At 39.2% G+C, this 23217-nt stretch overlaps 2 protein-coding genes across 2 annotated transcripts in view; one reads left to right on the top strand and one right to left on the bottom strand.

The window, feature by feature from the left end:
- The window catches only part of PIG-A (phosphatidylinositol glycan anchor biosynthesis class A), a 145897-nt gene extending 131216 nt beyond the window's left edge, over positions 1-14681 (bottom strand). The window contains exon 1 of the mRNA XM_090370858.1: positions 14581-14681. The gene's annotated coding sequence lies outside the window, so the exon portion shown is untranslated. The remainder of the gene's footprint in view (positions 1-14580) is intronic.
- A 5894-nt stretch (positions 14682-20575) lies between these two features.
- LOC150088695 (2,3-bisphosphoglycerate-independent phosphoglycerate mutase-like) lies at positions 20576-22373 on the top strand. The gene has a single exon (XM_090370859.1). The coding sequence runs from the start codon at positions 20670-20672 to the stop codon at positions 22203-22205; it is 1536 nt and encodes a 511-aa protein (XP_090226985.1). The 5' UTR covers positions 20576-20669; the 3' UTR covers positions 22206-22373.
- The last annotated feature ends 844 nt before the right edge of the window (positions 22374-23217 follow it).

Raw genomic sequence — 23217 nt, forward strand, 5'->3', positions numbered from 1 at the left:
TTATTCAGCAAGGGGAATGCCAGAGGTGTATTCAACTCTAGCAGTAAGCTACAGAATCTTGAAATAACTGGGAGTAAAGTGGAGGAGAAACTGTTGAAGATAAACACAAGAAAGGCACCCGGGGTGGATGGGATCTATCCAGTTATATTAAAGGAGGCAGCAAAGGAAGTAAGCAAACCCTTAGCCATAATTATGAGAGCTTCCTTGGACTCAGGGGAGGTACCCATAGACTGGAAATGTGCAAATGTGACCCCAATTCACAAAGGAGGATCAAAGGCTGACACAAGTAATTATAGACCTGTGAGCTTAACTTCTGTTCCAGGAAAATTAATGGAGGCACTGGTTAAAGAAGCACTGCAGGATCATTTAGACAAGACTTCAGTTATAGCTCAGACACAGCATGGTTTTGTTAAGGGGAAGTCTTGCCTGACCAACTTGATTGGATACTATGATGCAGTCACAAAAGAACTGGATGCAGGGAATAACTTTGATATTATATACTTGGATCTTAGAAAGGCTTTTGATACTGTTGAACATGGAAGACTGCTACACAAATTGGAGCAGTGTGACATTGGAGGCAAATTGCTGCTATGGATAAAGGGGTGGTTGAGGGGGAGAAGACAGAGAGTGGTAATCAATGGACACTGCTCATCATGGACTAATGTTATTAGTGGAGTCCCTCAGGGCTCAGTGTTGGGTCCATTATTGTTTTCTGTATTTATAAATGATATTGATGATGGTATATCAAGCTTAATGTCCAAGTTTGCAGATGATACAAAGGTTGGCAGGGTTGTCAAGGACACTACTGACACTATGCTGCTGCAACAGGATCTGGAAAGGTTGAGCAGATGGGCTGAGAGGTGGCAAATGAAGTTTAACATTGACAAATGTAAAGTACTACACATGGGAAACAGCAACCCCAGAGCAACGTATCAACTCTGTGGTACTACACTGACAGTGGTAGAGAATGAAAGGGACTTGGGGGTGGTTGTGCAGGCAGATATGAAGTTCTCTGAGCGGTGCAGACGGGCTGCAAGAGTAGCTCATGGAGTATTGTCAATGATACATAGGAATTTTTCCAGCAGGGATAAGGAGGTGATTATTCCATTGTATAAGGCAATGGTCAGGCCATACCTAGAGTACTGTATACAGGTCTGGAGGCCTCATTTCAAGAAGGATGTAGAGCTGCTGGAACGAGTACAGAGAAGGGCAACAAGATTAGTGAATGGAACAAAGGGGTGCTCTTACGAAGAAAGGCTTAAGTTTTGCAAATTACAGTGTCTGGAGACTAGGCACCAGCGAGGTGATCTGATAGAGGTGTATAAAGCCTTGAATGGTTTAAGCATGCTCAATGCTGATGGGATTCTTCCTCTAGCTCAGAAAAATCACCTGAGAGGGCATAAATTCAAATTGAGGAAAGACAGATGTAGGATAGACGTGCGGAAATTTGCCTTTAGCCAGCGGGTGGTTGGTTGGTGGAACAGACTGCCATCCCTTGTGGTGGAGGTTGATAGCCTAAATAAGTTTAAGGCTCAGCTGGACAGGTATTTTGAACGAACAGAAGGGTGAAGTGGAAGTGGGTTTTTTTTTTTTTTTTTTTTTTTGGCTGATGCTGCATAAGCTTGCTTTCTTGCATCAAATGCCTCTACTAATGCTAAAAAAATGCTAATCAGAAGCAGCCTGAGTGCGACGATAGCTTTCCCGGATTCAGACATTTCACATGCTAGTATAGAGTCTGTATGGTGTGAGATAGTTGGAAACAAAGGTATAATGCGAGTAGGAGTAATCTACAGACCAGGTGATTGTGAAGATTATGACAAAAGCCTCTACATGCAAATGGAATGGGCAAGTAAGCATCAATGCCTTATTATGGGTGATTTCAATTTGCCTCTAATTGATTGGAGTAAATGGGAAGGAAACTCGACATGGGGAACAAAATTTTTAAATCAACTAGATGACTGTTATTTGTATCAACATGTCAGGGAAAGTATTAGAGAAAAGAATATCCTAGACCTCATCATCACACATGAATCAGATGACATAACAGGGCTGACAGTAGAGGAACCAGTAGCAGGAAGTGATCACGGAGTTCTACAGTGGATGATGACGAGAGAGGTAGCAGAAGTAAAAGGCAAAGGAATGGGTTTTAATTTCAGAAAAGGAAATTACGATGCCTTAAGGTACTACATGGCCTCTATTAACTGGGTAGATATCGCGCAGAGAATGAATACAATTGAACTGTGGTACACATTTAAAACATTAATCACAGATGCCTTGAATGCGTATATATACCATTAAAAAAAATACTCCACGAGATGGGTTCCAAGTTGGATGAATAGTGAAGTTGCCACATTACTTGAGCAGAAAAAGGTAGCATGGAAAGGTTACAGAGCAATAAAAAGTACTGAAGCCTATAACAGCTACAAGGTGATGTGTAATAGAGCCACAGAAAGGTTCGACAGGCAAAGGCAGTTTATGAGAAATCACTAGCAAACAGAGCAAAGAGGGGGGGGGGAGGATAAAGAATTCTTCACATATATAAATGCCAAGAAGAGCAGGACAAACCAGATCGGATCTTTACGTAAGGGAAAGGGGATAGTAATAAATACACCAGCTGCCGTTGCAGATGAACTCAACAGTTATTTTGCATCGATATTTACAAATGAAAAACGTTTTGTGGCAATGGGAAATTGTGGGAGCGAAGTTAAAAAATATGTAATTAATGATATTGAAATTTCGCAAGATTATTTAATGAAAAAACTTTCGAGCCTACAGACCAGTAAGGCTCCTGGAGTTGATGGAATATACCCTATAATCTTAAGAGAGGCGGCAAGCGAGTGCATTGAACCATTGAAGCTAATTATGCGAGCATCACTAGACTCTGGGGAGATTCCCTTGGATTGGAAAAGTGCAAATGTATCTCCCATACATAAGGGTGGCTCTAAAAGTGAAGTTGGAAATTATCGACCTGTCAGTCTGACTTCAGTAGTAGGGAAAATCATGGAGGCAATGATCAGGGGTGGAATTCAGGATCATTTGGATCGAATTGAAATTCTCAAGGATACTCAGCATGGTTTTGTAAAGGGAAAATCATGTTTAACAAATCTGGTTCCCTATTTCGAAAGGGTCACTCATGAGCTGGATTCAGGGAATAATTTCGACATTGTTTATTTAGATTTTAGCAAAGCTTTTGACTCAGTCCCACATGAGCGGTTGCTTTATAAGCTGGAACAGGTTGGAATCACTGGGAAAATCCTTAGATGGATAGAAGGATGGCTTCAGGGCAGGAGGCAGAGGGTTGTGATAAATGGCTATTCCTCAGATTGGGTTGATGTAAGAAGTGGGGTTCCCCAAGGATCAGTATTAGGACCACTGTTGTTTTTAATTTTCATAAACGACACTGATGAAGGGATAGAGGGCGTGATGTCTAAATTTGCGGATGATGTTAAAATTGGTAGAGTAGTTAATGATCACTGTCAAGCTGAGCTTCTTCAGAGACACCTAGATAGACTTCAGGAATGGTCAGAAAAATGGCAGCTGTGCTTTAATCCAACAAAGTGTAAGGTATTACACCTGGGAAACAGTAATTCCAAAAAAACTTATTCACTTGGTGGAGTTCAACTAAACCCAGTACTGGAGGAAAGGGACTTGGGTGTTACGATACGGTCAGACATGAAATTCTCTGAGCATTGTAAACAGGTTGCAAGGAAGGCCCATGGTGTCCTATCGATGATCTATCGAACTTTTGCAAGTAGAGATAGGGACGTGATAATCCCATTATATAAGGCTTATGTTAGACCACACTTGGAATACTGTGTTCAAGTATGGAGAGAGACCTAAAGAGAGACATCGAGCTTCTTGAAAGGGTGGAAAGAAGGGTAACTCGCCTGGTGAGATCGGCAAAAGGGCGTCCTTATCAAGAAAGACTTCGAATATGTGGGTTGCAGAGTTTGGAAACTAGACACCTTAGAGGAGATTTGATTGAGGTGTTTAAGGCTCTGAGAGGCATAAGTAAAATGAATGAGGACAAAATTTTCAAGATTATAAATGATGCTAGAACTAGGGCACATAAATTCAAGTTACGGGGGGGAAATGTTTAGATTGGACTGCAGGAAGTTTTATTTTAGCCAGCGAGTTATAAATTACTGGAATAGGTTGCCTTCATGGGTGGTAGAGGCCGACAGTTTGGGGAAATTCAAAGGTCATCTGGATGGTACTTTCGGGTAAGGGAAGCGCATAGGATGATAGGTTTAATTTCCTTTTTTTTTTTTTTTTTTTTATTAATTATTATTATTTAGTTATTTATTTATTTTTTATTTATTTATTTATTATTTATTTTTTTTAAATTTTTTTTTTGGCTGGTGCAGCATAAGCCATAGGCTTTCTTGCACCATGCGGCCGTTACTAATACTAATAAGCATTAGTAGAGGCATATGATGCAAGAAAGCAAGTTTATGCAGCATCAGCCAAAAAAACACTCCCAATTCGCCCCTCCGTTCATTCGAAATACTTGTCCAGCTGAGCCTTAAATTTATTTAGCTATCAACTTCCACAACAAGGGATGGAAGTCTGTTCCACCAACCAACTACCCGCTGGCTAAAGGCAAATTTCTGCGCATCTATCCTACATCTGTCTTTCTTCAATTTGAATTTATGCCCTCTCAGGTGATTATTCTGAGCAAGAGAAAGAATCCCATCGGCATTGAGCATGCTCAAACCATTCAAGGCTTTATACACCTCTATCAAATCACCTCGCCGGTGCCTAGTCTCCAGACACTGTAATTTGCAAAACTTAAGCCTTTCTTCGTAAGAGCAACCCTTTGTTCCATTCACTAATCTTGTTGCCCTTCTCTGTACTCATTCCAGCAGCTCTACATCCTTCTTGAAATGAGGCCTCCAGACCTGTACTCAAGGTGTGGCCTGACCATTGCCTTATACAAGGGAATAATCACCTCCTTATCCCTGCTAGAAAAATTCCTGTATATCATTGACAAGGCACCATGAGCTACTCTTGCAGCCCGTCTACACTGCTCAGAAAACTTCATATCTGCCTGCACAATTATTCCCAGGTCCTTTTCATTCTCTACCACTGTCAGTGTAGTACCACAGAGTTGATACGTTGCTCTGGGGTTACTGTTTCCCATATGTAGTACTTTACATTTATCAATGTTAAACTTCATTTGCCACCTCTCAGCCCGCTGCCATCTGCTCAACCATTCCAGATCCTGTTGCAGCAGCATAGCGTCAGTAGTGTCCTTAATAACCCTGCCAACCTTTGTATCTGCAAACTTGGACATTAAGCTTGATATACCATCATCCAGATCATTTATAAATACAGAAAACAACATTGGACCCAACACTGAACCCTGAGGGACTCCACTAATAACATTAGTCAACAATGAGCAGTGTCCATTGATTATTACTCTCTGTCTTCTCCCTCTCAACCATCCCTTTATCCATAGCAGCAATTTGCCTCCAATGCTATTGGAATGAGCCGCAGCCTGGAAAATAAGATGCAGGATATTTCAGAGACTGCTGGGAATCATTGGGGTACAAGTAAACACATGGGTTGTGTTAGGGTAGCTAAGAAAAAGAACAGGTGCATGTATACTTGTGTGTACACCAATGCTAGGAGTTTAGTAAATAAATTTGATGAATTTGAGGTATTGCTCAAAACATCAAAGGCAGATATTGTGGGGATTTCAGAGACGTGGTGTCACACAGATATAAGAAATGCAGAACTGGAATTTGGGGAGTACAATGTCTACAGAAAGGATAGACAGGATAGGAAGGGAGGAGGGGTTATGCTATTAGTTAAAAAACACATAAAATCCAAGGAAGTGAAGCCAGTCGACATCGCTGGACAGTGCAGTGTCGAGTCAGTTTGGTGTGACATAAGCATTGGGAGATCAAAATTGAGAGTAGGAGTGTGCTATAGGCCTAATGACTCTGATGAGTATAATAAGAAACTGTTCGGAGAAATAGAGTGGGCCAGTAAATCAGAGAGTCTTATAATGGGGGATTTTAATTTCCCAGATATTGACTGGAATTTGGGGGCTGGTCACTCACACAGTAGCAAGGCTTTTGTGGATTTATTGGATGATTGTTTTCTACATCAGCATGTTCGGGAGGCAACTAGAGGGAGTAATACTCTTGATTTGATTATCAGTAGTGATTCTTCATGCATTAAGAATCTGCAGATAAGTGAACCACTTGGTGGCAGTGATCACAGTGTGCTGAAGTGGGAGTTACTCAAAGAGGTAACTACCATTAGGGGTAAAGGGAAGGGGTATTGCTTTCGTAAAGGCGACTACAATGGACTGAGACAGTATTTAAATTCTATACAGTGGGATCAACTGATGATATTGCCAACAGCAAATTCAAAATGGGAAGCATTCAAAGAACTTATCGTGGAAGCTACTAGGCTTTACATACCAACTAAGAAATATTGTTCAAGGTTTAGGCCTAAATGGTTGTCAGATGAACTAATGAGGCATATGGCAGAGAAGAAAAATGCATGGGATACATACAAATTAACACGTGACACGGACGCCTATGATAGATACAAGTTGATCTGTAACCAAGTTACAAAGGAGGTTAGGCAGGCGAAGGCAGATTACGAGAGATCCTTGGCAAGGGATGCGAAGAAAAACAGCAAAGAGTTCTTTACTTATGTAAACTCTAGAAGGAAGGGGATGAATCAGATTGGTCCACTTGAGATCGATGGGTCAACTGTTGATGACCCTGCTCGGGTAGCTAACAAACTAAATGAATATTTTGCATCGACATTCACACATGAGGAGTTATTCAGCGAGGGGAATGCCAGAGGTGTATTCAACTCTAGCAGTAAGCTAGAGAATCTTGTAATAACTGAGAGCAAAGTGGAGGAGAAATTGTTGAAGATAAACACAAGAAAGGCACCTGGGGTGGATGGGATCTATCCAGTTATATTAAAGGAGGCAGCAAAGGAGGTAAGCAAACCCTTAGCCATAATTATGAGAGCTTCCTTGGACTCAGGGGAGGTACCCATTGACTGGAGATGTGCAAATGTGACCCCAATTCACAAAGGGGGATCAAAGGCTGACACAAGTAATTATAGACCTGTGAGTTTAACTTCTGTTCCCGGAAAATTAATGGAGGCACTGGTGAAAGAAGCACTGCAGGATCATCTAGACAAGACTTCAGTTATAGCTAGGACACAGCATGGTTTTGTTAAGGGGAAGTCTTGCCTGACCAATTTGATTGGATACTATGATGCAGTCACAAAAGAACTGGATGCAGGGAATAACTTTGATATTATATACTTGGATCTTAGAAAGGCTTTTGATACTGTTGCACATGGAAGACTGCTGCACAAATTGGAGCAGTGTGGCATTGGAGGCAAGTTGCTGCTATGGATAAAGGGGTGGTTGAGGGGGAGAAGACAGAGAGTGGTAATCAATGGACACTGCTCATCGTGGACTAATGTTATTAGTGGAGTCCCTCAGGGTTCAGTATTGGGGCCTTTATTGTTTTCTGTATTTATAAATGATATTGATGATGGTATATCAGGCTTAATGTCCAAGTTTGCAGACGATACGAAGGTTGGCAGGGTTGTCAAGGACACTACTGACACTATGCTGCTGCAACAGGATTTGGAAAGGTTGAGCAGATGGGCTTCGAGGTGGCAAATGAAGTTTAACATTGACAAATGTAAAGTACTACATATGGGAAACAGCAACCCCAGAGCAACGTATCAACTCTGTGGTACTACACTGACAGTGGTAGAGAATGAAAGGGACCTGGGGGTGGTGGTGCAGGCAGATATGAAGTTCTCTGAGCAGTGCAGACGAGCTGCAAGAGTAGCTCATGGTGTATTGTCAATGATATATAGGAATTTTTCTAGCAGGGATAAGGAGGTGATTATTCCCTTGTATAAGGCAATGGTCAGGCCACACCTAGAGTACTGTATACAGGCCTGGAGGCCTCATTTCAGGAAGGATGTAGAGCTGCTGGAACGAGTACAGAGAAGGGCAACTAGATTGGTGAATGGGACAAAGGGGTTCTCTTACGAAGAAAGGCTTAAGTTTTGCAAATTACAGTGTCTGGAAACTAGGCACCAGCGGGGTGATCTGATAGAGGTGTACAAAGCCTTGAATGGTTTGAGCATGCTCAATGCTGATGGGATTCTTCCTCTAGCTCAGAAAAATCACCTGAGAGGGCATAAATTCAAATTGAGGAAAGACAGATGTAGGATAGATGTGCGGAAATTTGCCTTTAGCCAGCGGGTGGTTGGTGGGTGGAACAGACTTCCATCCCTTGTCGTGGAAGTTGATAGCCTAAATAAGTTTAAGGCTCAGCTGGACAGGTATTTCGAACGAACAGAGGGGTGAAGTGGAAGTGGTTATTTTTATTTATTTATGTTACTTTTTTTTTTTTTTTTTTTTTTTTTTGGCTGATGCTGCATAAGCTTGCTTTCTTGCATCAAATGCCTCTACTAATGCTAATGCTAATGCTAATGCCACATTGCTCCAATTTGTGCAGCAGTCTTCCATGTCCAACAGTATCAAAAGCCTTTCTAAGATCCACATATATAATATTAAAGTTATTCTCTGCATCCAGTTCTTTTGTGACTGCATCATAGTATCCAATCAAATTGGTCAGGCAAGACTTTCCGTTAACAAAACCATGCTGTGTCCGAACTATAACTGAAGTCTTGTCTGGATGATCCTGCAGTGCTTTTCTAACCAGTGTCTCCATTAATTTTCCTGGAACAGAAGTTAAACTCACAGGTCTATAATTACTTGTGTCAGCCTTTGATCGTGCTTTGTGAATTGGGGTCACATTTGCACATCTCCAGTCTATGGGTACCTTCCCTGAGTCTCAAAGAAGCTCTCATAATTATGGCTAAGAGTTTGCTTACTTCCTTTGCTGCCTCCTTTAATATAACTGGATAGATCCCATCCACCCCGGGTGCCTTTTTTATGTTTATCCTCAAATTGAGGATATTTCTCCTCCACTTTCCTTAGTTATTACAAAATCATCTAGCTCACTGCCAGAGTTTACTTCACCTCTGGCATTTCCCTTCCTGAATAACTCCTCATGTGTGAATGTAGATGTAAAATACTCATTTAGTTTGTTAGCTGCAATATTTGCTATAATACTTGTGCTTTTAATCTCCATAGCTGGTTAATGCCTTTTGCTGTGCCTATGATATGAAAGAGGCTTCAGATCATATAATGGACTGTTATTTTCGTATGGTGCCACCTCTTCAGCAGAGGACTTACTTCCAAGAAGAAAAAGTGGACCTTAAGCTACCCGAATATACCATCTGTTATTCAACAAGTACCCCACAGAGAAGTATTTCTCATTTGTGAGTCACAAGCTGAATATGTTTTAGAATCTGATGAAGAGTCTGGTGATGGCTGAGATAAATCACCTGAACCCTCCACATCAACAGATTCTGATTTGGATTTTAATTCCAATTTCCCCCTCTATAGAGCCATAATTTCCCACACAGAATTATGCAAAATAAATTAAATGATTTTATCAGAGATCTTGATTTACAAAAAATAAGGCAGAACCTTTAGGCTCAAAACTGCAACCACGGACTTCTTGTCTGCACTGACTTCAACGGTGGACTCACTTAATACTGATCACAACTCTCAAGCCTGGAGACTCTTCATAGATTCTTCTAAATTGAGTTTAAAAGCAGTGCTACTATATAATGGCAACATACTACTATCAATTCCATAGGCCATGCAATTCTTATGAAAGAATCATATGATAATATGAAGCTTCTTACTGAATCCATCAACTGATTTGGCACCCAACGAGTGCCAATGGCAAATTTGCAGCAACTTAAAAGTCATTGCCACCTTCTTAAGAATGCAACAGAGAAACACAAAATTTTGCTGTTTCCTTTGTGAATGGGACAGTAGAGCATTCTCTTCTTATTACACAAGAAAAGACTGGCCCTCAAGGCAATCGCTCAATCCAAGGAATAAAAAAATGTCAATTACAGTCACTAGTTGAGACAAGCAAAATCCTGTTATCCCCTTACACATAAAATTGAGACTTGCAAAACAATTGCTGATCAATGTAATTTAATGTATTTTTTCAATAACCAAAAATGTATCAGTTATTATTTTGCGATTTTTTTTTTCATAATATAACATGTTTTTCAATATAAGATATATTAAAACAGTAAGGTGGATGTTCTTTAATTATCCCGTTTTACATCTATGTAACTTATTTTATAGAATATAAGACACAGCAGGTAGCTTCCAAACTTGGGCAAAATAATTTTTGGTTAGTCTTTACAATCTGGTACCCCTTCCGATCGATCATTGCGAATAGCAGTGATTGACATGCCTAGCTCTCTATGGTGTCTTAGTTAGGGTGTTTATCCCCCCCTTGCCGCTGTTCTAAAATCAGGAACTCGTTTTCCAATTTTAAAACAGCGGCACAACGTGGGGATAAACACCTGAGGTGGATGGGATCTATCCAGTTATATTAAAGGAGGCGGCAAAGGAAGTAAGCAAACCCTTAGCCATAATTATGAGAGCATCCTTGGATTCAGGAGAGGTCTCCACGAACTGGAGATGTGCATTCTTCAAACAGGCCTCTGAGGTTGGGTATATTCATATTGTAGTTTTAAATGTTTTTCACCAGCCTTATGTAGAAATAAAACACAATGAAAACTGGAATCTTGATAACTATGTATTTATAATAAATCATATTAAACTAATGTGCAAATGTATCCCCAATTCACAAAGGGGGATCGAAGGGTGACACGAGTAATTACAGACCAGTTAGTTTAACTTCTGTTTTGGGTAAAATAATGGAGTCACTGGTTAAAGATGCATTGCAGGATCATCTACACAAGACTGCAGCAATAATTCAGACAAAGCATGGTTTGTTAAGGGAAAGTCTTGTCTGACAAATTTGATTGGGTATTATTATGTGGTTACAAAGGAACTGGATGCAAAAAATAATTTTGATATCATATACTTGGATTTCAAACAAGCTTTTGACACTGTTGCACATGGAAGGCTAAAGTACAAATTAGACCAGAATGGTATTAACATTCTGGTCTAATTTGTTGCTACAATGGATAAAAGGATGGTTGAGTGGGAGAAGAGGTGATAATTAATAGGTGCTGCTCTTCATGGACTAATATTATTAGTGGAGTCCCCTAGGGTTCGATGTTGGGCCCATTGTTGTGTTTGGTATTTATCAATGATATTGATGAAGGTATATCAGGGTTAATGTCTAAGTTTGCAGACGATATGAAGGTTGGCAGGGTGTTTAATGACAGTAATGATAGTATGCTACTGCAACAAGATCTGGAAAAGTTGAGCAGATGGGCTGAGAGGTGGCAACTGAATTTAACATTGACAAGTGTCAAGTACTGCATATGGGTAGAAGTAACACCAGAGAAACGTACCAACTGTGTGGTACTACACTTAAGGTGGTAGAAAATGAAAAAGACCTGGAAGTAATTGTGCAGTCAGATATGAAGTTTTCTGAGCAATGCAGACAGGCTGCCAGGGCAGGTCATCAGGTTTTGTCAATGATATACAGGAATTTTGCTAGCAGGGAAAAGGAGGTGGTTGTTCCTCTGTATAAGGCAATGCTCAGGCCACACCTTGAGTACTGTGTACAGGTTTGGAGGCCTCATTTTAGGAAGGATGTAGATTTGCTTGAGCGTGTACAGAGAAGGGCAACAAGATTGGTGAGAGGAATGAAGGGATCCTCTTACCAAGAGAGGCTTAAGTTCTACAAATTTCAGCGGCTGGAGACTAGGCATGTGCAAGGTGATCTGATTGAGGTGTATAAGGCCTTGAATGGGTCGAGCATGCTGAATTCTGATGGGATTCTCCAACTTGCTCAGATTATGAACCTAATATAAAATCTAATTGAGAAAAGACAGATGTGCAGAAATTTTCCTTTAGCCAGCGGGTGGTTAATTGCTGGAACAAACTTCCATCTGACAAACATTTAGAGGGCATTGTTTTTTATTTATTTATTTTTTTTTTGGCTGATGCTGCATAAGCTCATACACGTGCTTTCTTGCATCACATGCCACTACTACCTTAAGACTGACCATAATGGGCTAGGCATATCAATCACTGCTACTGGCAAGGATCAATCCAATCGGAACGATTGTAAAGACTAATCTAATTTTTTTAAAATGCTGATTTCCCAAATCCACACAGGCAAAACAGTATAGAAAATTTTCTTTCATCATAGAAGCAATACAATATTTAAAATTCGTTGATCAGTGTTATCCTTTTAACGCAAACATTGCATACAAAAAGAGTTATATTTTGGGGAAGACACGTTTGCTTGGCTAATTTTGAACTGATAATTGCTAGAGGCTTATGGTTGCTTTACCTGCTGCTTCAAGTTACATAATGCATTTAAATACCAATTAATTTTATTTATAAGTTTTTCTTGGCGCTAATCTGCCGATGGAAATGTTACTCAGTTATATACAGTACACACCGCTTGGCTTACTCCTAGAAGAACCAGTTGTCCAGAATATATTTCGACGTAGTATTTCAAAAACAAATAGTTTTTATAATTCAGATAACCCTCTAAATTATTCAAAAAATATTAATGAAAATGAACTGATATAAATGCTCTAACATAAAACAGAACGATAGCCTATGCTTCAACGCCACATGCTGGCATAAATATTTTTAGAATACACCTTTATACATGCTGCCAAGCATCCATATACACAAGAGCTGAACTATTTATAACACACATGCCACATGAATGTTTACAACGGCTATCCGTTCAAATTTTTTTTTTATTGATGTAAATCTATCAAAAAAATAATAATAATAATAAAAACAGAAGGTAACTTGTGTTTTTATACTCAAAATCAGCCAGAATGGCATTTCTGTTAATAAGTTTAAAAATTAAGCTCACTCCTAATAAAAATAAAAATTATATAATATCGCTATTTCTAAAATGTTATTCATTTTCCAAAATGGTGAGCTGGGTACTGCTGATTACAAGCCTCAGCACGTAATAAATGATAAACAAAGATACGTCTGTGGATACGACAATCTTGCGTCAATTCCTCATACTAGCAAGCAGTACTTTTACGTGTGCAATGCATGCTAGCACAGAGTAGTAAGATATCTACTACTCTGTGATATCTTACTACTCTGTGCTAGCATGTATTGCACACGTAAAAGTACTGTACTTAAAATACACGTTAAAATACAATTCATCATACTAACAACTGAACTATCAAAGGAACTGGATGCAAAAAATAATTTTGATATCATATACTTGGATTTCAGGAAAGCTTTTGACACTGTTGCGCATGGAAGACTACTGTACAAATTGGAGCAGAATGGTATTAAGGGTAAGTTGCTACAATGGATAAAAGGATGGTTAAGTGGGAGAAGACAGAGGGTGGTAATCAATGGGTGCTGCTCTTCGTGGACTAATGTTATTAGTGGAGTCCCACAGGGTTCGGTGTTGGGTCCACTGTTGTTTTGTGTATTTATCAATGATATTGATGAAGGTATACCAGGCTTAATGTAGAAGTTTGCAGATGACACAAAGGTTGGCAGGGTTGTTAATGACAGTAATGGCAGTGTGCTACTGCAACAGGATCTAGATAATTTGGGCAGATGGGCTAAGAATTGGCAACTGAAGTTCAACCTTGACAAATGCAAAGTACTGCATATGGGTAGAAGTAACCCCAGAGAAACGTACCAACTGTGTGGTACTACACTTAAGGTGGTAGAAAATGAAAAAGACCTGGGAGTAATTGTGCAGTCAGATATGAAGTTTTCTGAGCAGTGCAGACAGGCTGCTAGGGCGGGTCATGGGGTTTTGTCAATGATATATAGGAATTTTGCTAGCAGGGAAAAGAAGGTGATTGTCCCTCTGTATAAGGCAATGGTCAGGCCACGCCTTGAGTACTGCGTACAGGTCTGGAGGCCTCATTTTAGGAAGGATGTAGATTTGCTTGAGCGTGTACAGAGAAGAGCAACACGATTGGTGAGGGGAATGAAGGGATTCTCTTACCAAGAGAGGCTTAAGTTCTGCAAATTGCAGTGGCTGGAGACTAGGCACCTGCGCGGTGATCTGATTGAGGTCTATAAGGCCTTGAATGGGTTGAGCACGCTGAATTCTGATGGGATCCTTCCACTTGTTCAGATTACCAACCTACGGGGACATAAGTTCAAATTAAGAAAGGACAGATGTAGAATAGATGTGCGGAAATTTGCCTTTAGCCAGCGGGTGGTTAATTGCTGGAACAAACTTCCATCTGTCGTTGTAGAAGTTGATAGGTTAAATAAATTTAAGGAGGAACTGGACAGGCATTTGGAGGGAATGGTGTGATTTTTTTTTTTTTTTTTTTTGGCTGATGCTGCATAAGCTCCTACACTTGCTTTCTTGCATCATGTGCCACTACTACTACTACTACTACAATACAGTACTTTCACGCTAGCACAGAGTAATAAGATATCTACTACTCTGCTAGCATGCATTGCACACGTAAAAGTACTGTAAGATATCTACTACACTGTGCTAGCATGCATTGCACACGTAAAGGTACTGTACTTACTTAAAATACACGTCTATCACACGCGCATGCCACAAAAACGTATATACATAATATATACTATTTATAACACAGATTAGTACTCTGTGATTTATAACTGCACGACACACGAGTGATAAAGTAATCAACAGCAACACTAATACTTTTAATTGGTGTGATTCTCATTAAAAAAAAAAAAAAATATATATATATATATATGAGTTAAGTTAATAATGGTAAGAGTTTTTTAAAGGTAAGAGTTTTTTTGGTTTACCTGATAAGCTAGTATATCATATTTTACCTTTAAAAAACTCTTACCATTATTAACTTAACTCATATTCATACAGACCGATGTAATGTTTAATCGTCCTAGATGGCATTAATTGGTTATGTTACTACTTAATATTTATTATAATATTGATATTTATTATAACATTTAATATTTGCTTTGTTATACTTGGATATATATATATATATATATATATATATATCTACTTGAAGGCTGTGTTCGAAACCAATTCGATTCTTAGGTTTCCTTTTTATAACTAAAATCAATAATGTCTTCCAGTTGCTAAACTTTCCAAAAAAAAAAAAAAAAAAAAAATGATAGAGCTGTTCCTAAAGTGATACCGCTTTCTCAAAACATTACAAGTATGTATTATCCCATTTCCCAAAACCTCACGAATGTGCTCCGACTTGTAATTATTATTATTATTATTATTATTATTATTATTATTATTATTATTGTCCATATGGTGCAAGGAAGCCTGAGGCTTATGCTGCACCAACCAAAAAAAAATTCTCACGTTACCCTGAGAGAGAGAGAGAGAGAGAGAGAGAGAGAGAGAGAGAGAGAGAGAGAGAGAGAGAGTCAGAAGTAAAGGAGTCACCAAGAAAGAGAAGAATGTTAATATCGAGCTCAGGACCCTAGGTGTGCCAAGCCCATACTCACCAGATGCGAGCCCCTAGGATTGACTCCGGACACATTCATAATTAATCGCTGCGTTAGAGTGCTGAAACAGTGAAAGCTAGTGTATGATGTCTCAATATGTTGTACTCGATAAAAAAAAGAAAAAGAAAAAGTGAGAATAAGAATCATACAATTATTTTATAAGCTTGAATACTACAAATCCAGAAATTCACACATACTGCCAGGGCAGGTCATGGAGTTTTGTCAATGATAGCAGGGAATTTTGCTAGCAGAGAAAAGGAGGTGATTGTCCCTCTGTATAAGGCAATGGTCAGGCCACGCCTTGAGTACTGGGTACAGGTTTGTTGTTGTTTGTTATTTGGTTTTTAGGGGTATTAGTAACTAAGGCCATATTGCTCCGGGGATATGCAGTGATCATTCCCTGACCTTTCCGCATCCTCCGTATTTGGTGGTCACGGTCCCGAACCCCGGTCCAATCAAGAAGGGTGTGCCACGCACTGCTGCTACTGCCCACATGGCTACGGAGGTGCCTACAGGTTTGGAGGCCTCATTTTAGGAAGGATGTAGATTTCCTTCAGCGTGTACAGAGAAGGGCAACAAGATTGGTGAGGAGGAGAACAAAGGGGTGCTCTTAACAAGAAAGGCTTAAGTCCTGCAAATTGCAGCAACTGGAGAGTAGGCACCTGCGAGGTGATCTGATTGAGGTTTAAAGGACCTTGAATGGGTTGAGCAAGCTGAATGCTGATGGGATTCTTCGTCTTGCTCAGACTAAGAACCTGAGGGGGCGCAGTTTCAAATTGACGAAAGATAGTTGTAGAATAGATGGTGCAAATTTGCCTTTAGCCAGCGGGTAGTTGATTGGTGGAACAGGCTTCCATCTTTTGTTGTGGAAGATAATAGCCTAAATAAATTTAAGGCTTTGCTGGATAGGCATTTGGAACGAATGGAAGGATGAAATGGGAGGGTTTTTTTTTTTTTTTTTTTTTTTTTTGGCTGATGCTTCATAAGCATAAGGCCTTGAATAGGTTGAGCACGCTGAATTCTGATGGGATTCTTCCACTTGTTCAGATTACAAACCTAAGGGGGGCATAAATTTAAATTGAGGAAAGATAGATGAAGAATAGATATGCAGAGATTCGCGAAACTGTTAGTCCGCATTTAATTTATTCATTTCAATTACGCCTTTTTTCACTTCAATCAAGTTTCATTTGCAGGGTCTACAAACAGTGGCATAGCTAGGGTGGAGTCAACAGGTACATTGTACCCCCTGACGCCGAACTCTGGTATTGTGGCGCTTTTTAGCATTAGGTAATTGGTGCCTTTGTTTGTAATTTACTTGCTGACAAAAAATCCTAGCTACGCTACTGACTGCAAATATAGACAATATTCCTAATATGCATTCTTCAACGTTGTTAACAAAGCCTAATATGCCTTCTTCAACGTTGTTAATAAATATTGAAAAGAGTAAAGGAGTCAGCACTGAACCCTGAAAGCATTCCATTAATAATATTAGTCGTAAAACTCGGAGAAGGGCTATGCCCATTGATAACCACTCTCTGACTTTTGCCACTCAAGGAAACCTTTATCCTTAGCAATCATTTGAACCCAAAGATTCGTGGCTCCAATTTGTACAGCAGTCATTCATGGGGAACGGTGTCAAATGCTTTACTAATTTTTAAATTTTTTTTTTTTAAATCTCCAAATAAGAAAGGTATTCGAACTTACAGTACTTGGTATCATGTGTGGTGTTATGGTTGAGGAGATGAAAGAAGTTGCTTGTTAACTGTAAACGTGCATATATGTAGATTGTAATTTTCAGGAAATACATATGAAGGGAGGCTGTTCCAGAAATTGAAGTAATAAACGAGGAACAAGAAAAGTTGATTCTATGAATTTGAAGTAGGACAGTAAAGGGATGCTGACTAGTTGCAGCATGTGTTTGGACTAGTCGGGAAGAGATAGGGGGAATTCTATAATTCAGAAGAATAGGGCCCATGGAAGTATCTATATAAAAGGCATACAGCAGAAACAGAGCGTTTATGAGACAAAGAGTGAAGAGACTTTGGATGGGATGGGTGGAATCATGGTGCAAGGTGGTGCAAGTGCAAGTGGATTTCGAAGTAATACACAATTTTTAATATTTTCATTAATTTATTGAAACATTACAATAATACAAATTCATTCTTTCAAAATGCAAGTTCTTCTCCCACAGACCACGAAATGTTGGCTCGGCTGAACACGTCAATCAGTCAAACTTGACTTAATTAAAATATTGTATGTATTCGAAAATTTGGTGAACAGAAAATTTATTCCCACATGCACCACCTTGCAAAATATCCTGCCGGCGCTCATGGATGGATCATTAATTAACCCAACTGCATTCTCTTGAATGAGTCTAGAAGCTTGAGAGAAATTATGGGGCAGCGCCCCAAGATGTGAGAACAATGTTCCATGGTAGGGGGATGTGCTATTTGTGCAGAGTGAGCAGCTGTTTGGAAGAAAAGTAACGCGAAAAGAAAAGTAGAGCGAAAGAGAAAATCCAGTTTTTTAGATGCGGAGGAAGCAATATTTGTGATACGTTTGTTCCAGGACAGATTAGAAGTCAGCATAATCTCTAATAGAGATATGTGATCTTGTCTAGAATTCTGTGTATTATGAAAGGTTCACGCACGACCCTCCTTTCTGTTTCGCAACCATGCCAAATGGACTCTCAGGATCCCTTCTAACCGGTGCTGTAGCCGTAAAATTAGCAGAAGGTATACTCTGTGAATGTTAAGTATGCAGAGAGTATATGGCGTATACCCGTATATATATATATATATATATATATATAGAGAGAGAGAGAGAGAGATCCAGAAGGTATACGATATTCATCTAAAAAAATCCAGAGTGTATACCCTCCACTACACTCCTGCCTCTAACTTTTTCGTTCCCCTTCCGGTGGTTCAAGACTCAAGGGGAAAAAGACAGTCAGAAACAACGTGATATAGCTGAGTGGTCTGGGGCAAGTGCAGTAGCACATGCTCCTTGAGCGGACCGTGGTTCAAACTGCATGACTGCTAAATATGGTTAATGATTGTATTCGTTGTTGAAATAATGCAAACTCCTCTGATCTAGTGGTGGTGTCGGAGTGTACTCCAGAACCGTGCAAAACTATCTGTCAGGAATCCTTTGACCTTTTGGTCGCCTTGCGATGGCGGACGTGGAGACATAGCAGTCTCAAAACTGGTGTCGCTTACAGCAGTCAAGGGGGAAAGAGGCAGTTGATGATCATGCAAATAAATTCCTCTTTCACGGCACCTGAAGTAGATAATATGGCTTGATAGTGGTTCGGTTGTAGATCCAATAACTCTGAAACAATTTGTAATGCTGTATAGAATCCAGGGGAGGACTGTATCGAGGGTGAACTGCGCCCGGGCGCCAACGTTCAAGGGGTGCCTGAAAACCTGAAACTTACATACACATATGAAGAAAATTTTTAAGGGGGCGCCAAACCGTGATTTGCACCCGGGCGCCACATAGAATCTCTCTGGCACCTGGCCTACTCTGTGCGCGTAGCACAGTGGTAGAGTCACCATCCTCCCCTCACTGTGTGGAAAAGGCCTGGATTCGAATCCCGTCGATGACGCGAGGAATTTTAATGTGCTTTTTTCATTCCGTGGCTGAATTAGTCGTCTTAAGCGTAAATTGCAAGGTTTTTTTCCCTATAAACTGGGGTTTTTCGTCCATCAAAACACACAACTCGACGATAGAACACACGCAATTAACAGACATAAGACACACAGCACAGCAGATGAATTTAATTATTCGAGTGGCCTAAAAATAATAGTTTGGTTTGTTTGTTTTTTTATGGCACCTGGCCAGTAAGGCGAATCATCGGATATTTCGTTTGCAGGTGACACGAAGCTGGCCGCAATGAGGTTTGAGAGCGAGAAAGTTTGCTTAATTTGGAAGCCAGTTTATATTGAATTTTCCTTGCCTTCAGTGTCCTGAGCACCCGTGCGTAGCACAGTTGGTATAATTACTGTTCTCCGTACACGGTTGGAGAAGACCTCAGTTTGAATCCTGTTAATGACAAGATCAATTTTTATGTTTTTTTCTTCCGGAAAATGAGGTTTGTTTTTCTGAGTGATACCTATCTTTAAATCAATAGTGCGAGAAACAAATTTGAAATAGAGTTGTTCTTAATAATAAACTGCATCTGCATGTTGCTCTTGCCTGTAACAACATGCATCTGCATGTTGTTACAGGCAGGAGAGGTCAAGATAACGGCTAAAGGGGCTATAGTTAACCTTATAATCAAAATAATGTGGATTTTTTTAAATATTACGTAATGATTAAAGCCTAATGATTTCCCAGAATCATTAAGAGTAGTAGTTGCAGTAGGGTTTTAGGAGCATCAGCGACTATGTGTATATCAGTGTCTGTGTGTATATTGTCTGCAAACTGTGTGTTTTCTGCGGTCTATTTTCTGCCTGTTGGACGATAAACTGCAGTTTCCAGGAGAAAAACTATACTATCCTCTCTGAGACCAACTAACTCAGCCGCGTTGCAAAAAAAAGGCCCATAAAAATTCCTCACATCATCGACAGTACTCAAACTCAGGTCCTTTCCATCTGGTGTGGGGAGGACAGCGGTCCTAACAACTGTGCTACCCACGAGGGGCCCCGGAATCATTACGTTTTAATTATCTTATAATCATCAGCGGATGGTACCAGGATTTTCTTACAGGATGGATAAAGTCTCCCTTTCGAAATTCTGGGATCGCCCTTTGTTACAGGTATGCTTGATTTTGTTTAGGGGGAGTCAGACAAATATATTTGTTTTAAATGACGAATAGTTGGTTCTGTTTTTGATTTATATTTAAAAATTTATTCGCGTTTTACAACTGTTCTTTACCTTTTGAGTATCATTTTTTGAATGAGTTAAATGTTGTTACCTTTTTTGATAATGCTGTAATTAATGGTTCTAGTAGATTAGTGGCACCATGGAGACTATTTCACAGTAAATGCTACGTGTCGCTGGTCAGCTGCAGTTGTGAAATCCTTGAGGGTTACAAAATTATTCACTGTAGGGAGCGCTAGTCAACTGAACAGTGTATCAAGGTTAAAGAAGGACGTTAGCTGAATTTGCGGTTGTTGTATGATTATTTTTCTGAACTTCTCACCCATTCTGTATTAAAATGAGTGTATGTTTAATAGTAATCGATGGATGGGGGATTTCTACTACGGAGGATGGTTTCGATGCTATTCGGAAAGCGAAAACACCAATCATGGACCGTTTTTCGCAGATACCGGGTCAGTATATCACGTTGGATGCCTCCGGTCTCTCTGTCGGTTTACCTGATGGCCTTATGGGCAATAGTGAAGTTGGCCATATGAACATTGGTGCAGGTCGAGTAATGTATCAAGATATTGTACGCATTAATCTCGACGTTCAGAATAAGGCGATTTACCACAATGAAAATTTTGTGGAAGCTTGCAAACACGCGAAAGATAACTCCGGTCGATTGCATTTTCTAGGCTTGGTTAGTGATGGCGGTGTTCATTCACACATTAGTCATTTATTTGCTTTATTGGAAGGCGCTAAGCATCATGGTGTTCCGAATGTGTATATTCATTTCTTTTCTGATGGGCGAGATACCAGCCCAACCAGCGGAGTCAAATTTGTACAGCAGTTGTTAGACAAGTTGAAAGAATTGCAACATGGTACTCTTGCTACTATAACGGGCCGGTATTATGCAATGGATCGTGACAAGAGATATGAACGAATAAAAGTTGCATTTGAAGGTATGGTTCAAGGCAAAGGCACAAAAACATCAAAAGATAATGTTGTTGATTTCATTCAACAGAAATATGATTCATCAGAAGATCAGAGGGAAACCGATGAATTTTTAAAACCTCTTATTGTGGATGGAGCAGGACTCATAGAAGATAACGATACGCTGGTTTTCATTGATTTCCGATCTGATCGCATGAGACAGATAGTAGAAGCTTTTGGTCTTCAGCAGCATTTTGAAACTAACAAAATACCAAAAAATTTAAAGATTTATACAATGACGCAATATAAAAAAGAATTCCCATTTAGTAATTTGTATCCTCCAACTGTTCCAAAAAATGTTTTATCTGAATGGATTTCTTCCAAAAGCCTTCCACAATTCCATTGTGCTGAAACAGAGAAGTATGCCCATGTAACCTTTTTCTTCAATGGTGGAAGAGAAATAGCATTTCCACTAGAAGAAAGATTAATGGTACAATCACCAAAAGTGGCAACATATGATTTGAAACCAGAAATGAGTTGTCATGAAGTTGCAGTAGAAATGATCAAAGCAATTGAGACTGGCAAGTATCCATTTGTAATGTGTAACTTTGCACCTCCAGATATGGTTGGTCATACTGGTGTAGCAGAAGCAACAGTAAAAGGTGTGGAAGCAACTGATGTGGCTATTGGAATGCTTGCCGAAGCCTGTGAGAAATGTGGCTACACCTTGCTAGTTACTGCTGATCATGGTAATGCAGAAAAGATGGTCGATGAAAAGGGTGGGCCACATACTGCTCATACCACCAATAGAGTGCCTTTTTGTATGATAGGTTTCAGAAAGTTTAGGGATGTTACTCATAATGTAGCACTTTGTGATGTTGCTCCAACAGTTCTGGATCTTATGGGATTTGATATTCCGCCAGAAATGACTGGCCAGTCTTTGCTTGCTCCTCCATAGGTTTTGAGTCCAGTGTGAGCTTTTGATGTTTTCAAAGAAAAAATTCACATTGTATAAAATGTTATGCCCAAATTAGCCTCACCTATATAAAATATTTGTAAGTCATTCCATGTGAAAATAAGTTTTCTTTTATAATACAGTATTATTTATTCCATTAGAATTGGAATTCTCCCCACCCAAGTAATTTCATATTTGCTGAAGCTTAATTGGGCCATTTGATGCCTGTATTTTGGTTGCATATAAGTTTTATTCCATTTTTAATAAGATTATTAGCTGTAATTAATCTTATTTTTATTTGTTTATGTTAATGTCTTACATTAAAATTTCTTTATAAGTGAATTATGATGAAAATTATGATAATGCAAATCTAGTGTGAAGAGCATTATTTGAAATTTCTGTAATTAAATGCACGTGGCTCCCTTTTATAAGCAGAAATTGCAATTTATTGAAACTAGGTAATGTGGACTACTTGCAAAATGATCTTGCCAAAAATCCATGACATCTCAAATTTCCTTTGGAATTTTTGAAGTCTGGAAACAAAAGGTTCCAAATTAAATAAAATTATAAGAATTAAAAGTAGCATATGAAAGGTCCAATTTTGATTTAAAAATTAAAGCACAAGGTAAGTAACAGAATGGAGAATCATTAAGATTTTATATATTTTAAAACTTCTTTTACAGCTAGATACATTGATTTCACTTCTTTGAAAAGAGTTTAGTTTGTATTTACTTTGATTAGAAGATAAGATTTGATTAGAAGTTCACCTCAGGCTCCATTAATTCAATTAATTATTTTTTAAAGCTCTGCTCTATTGTAACTCAGGACAGTCCAATTTATATTTAGTTTTTAACCACATATCCACTGAAAATTTAATCTAATTTTTTTTTAATATTGACTATAACTTATGGGATGCTAGTTCTGATTTAGATTTGTTTGTGAACAGGTTGAAGTTCCAACTCTCCTGGGTATGGGGATTTGAATTGGTTGAATTAAGATTTTATTTTAAAATAAA

The sequence above is a fragment of the Mastigoproctus giganteus genome, chromosome 3 (assembly GCF_048544385.1).
Source record: "Mastigoproctus giganteus isolate SK-2022 chromosome 3, ASM4854438v1, whole genome shotgun sequence".
Classification (NCBI taxonomy): domain Eukaryota; kingdom Metazoa; phylum Arthropoda; class Arachnida; order Uropygi; family Thelyphonidae; genus Mastigoproctus; species Mastigoproctus giganteus.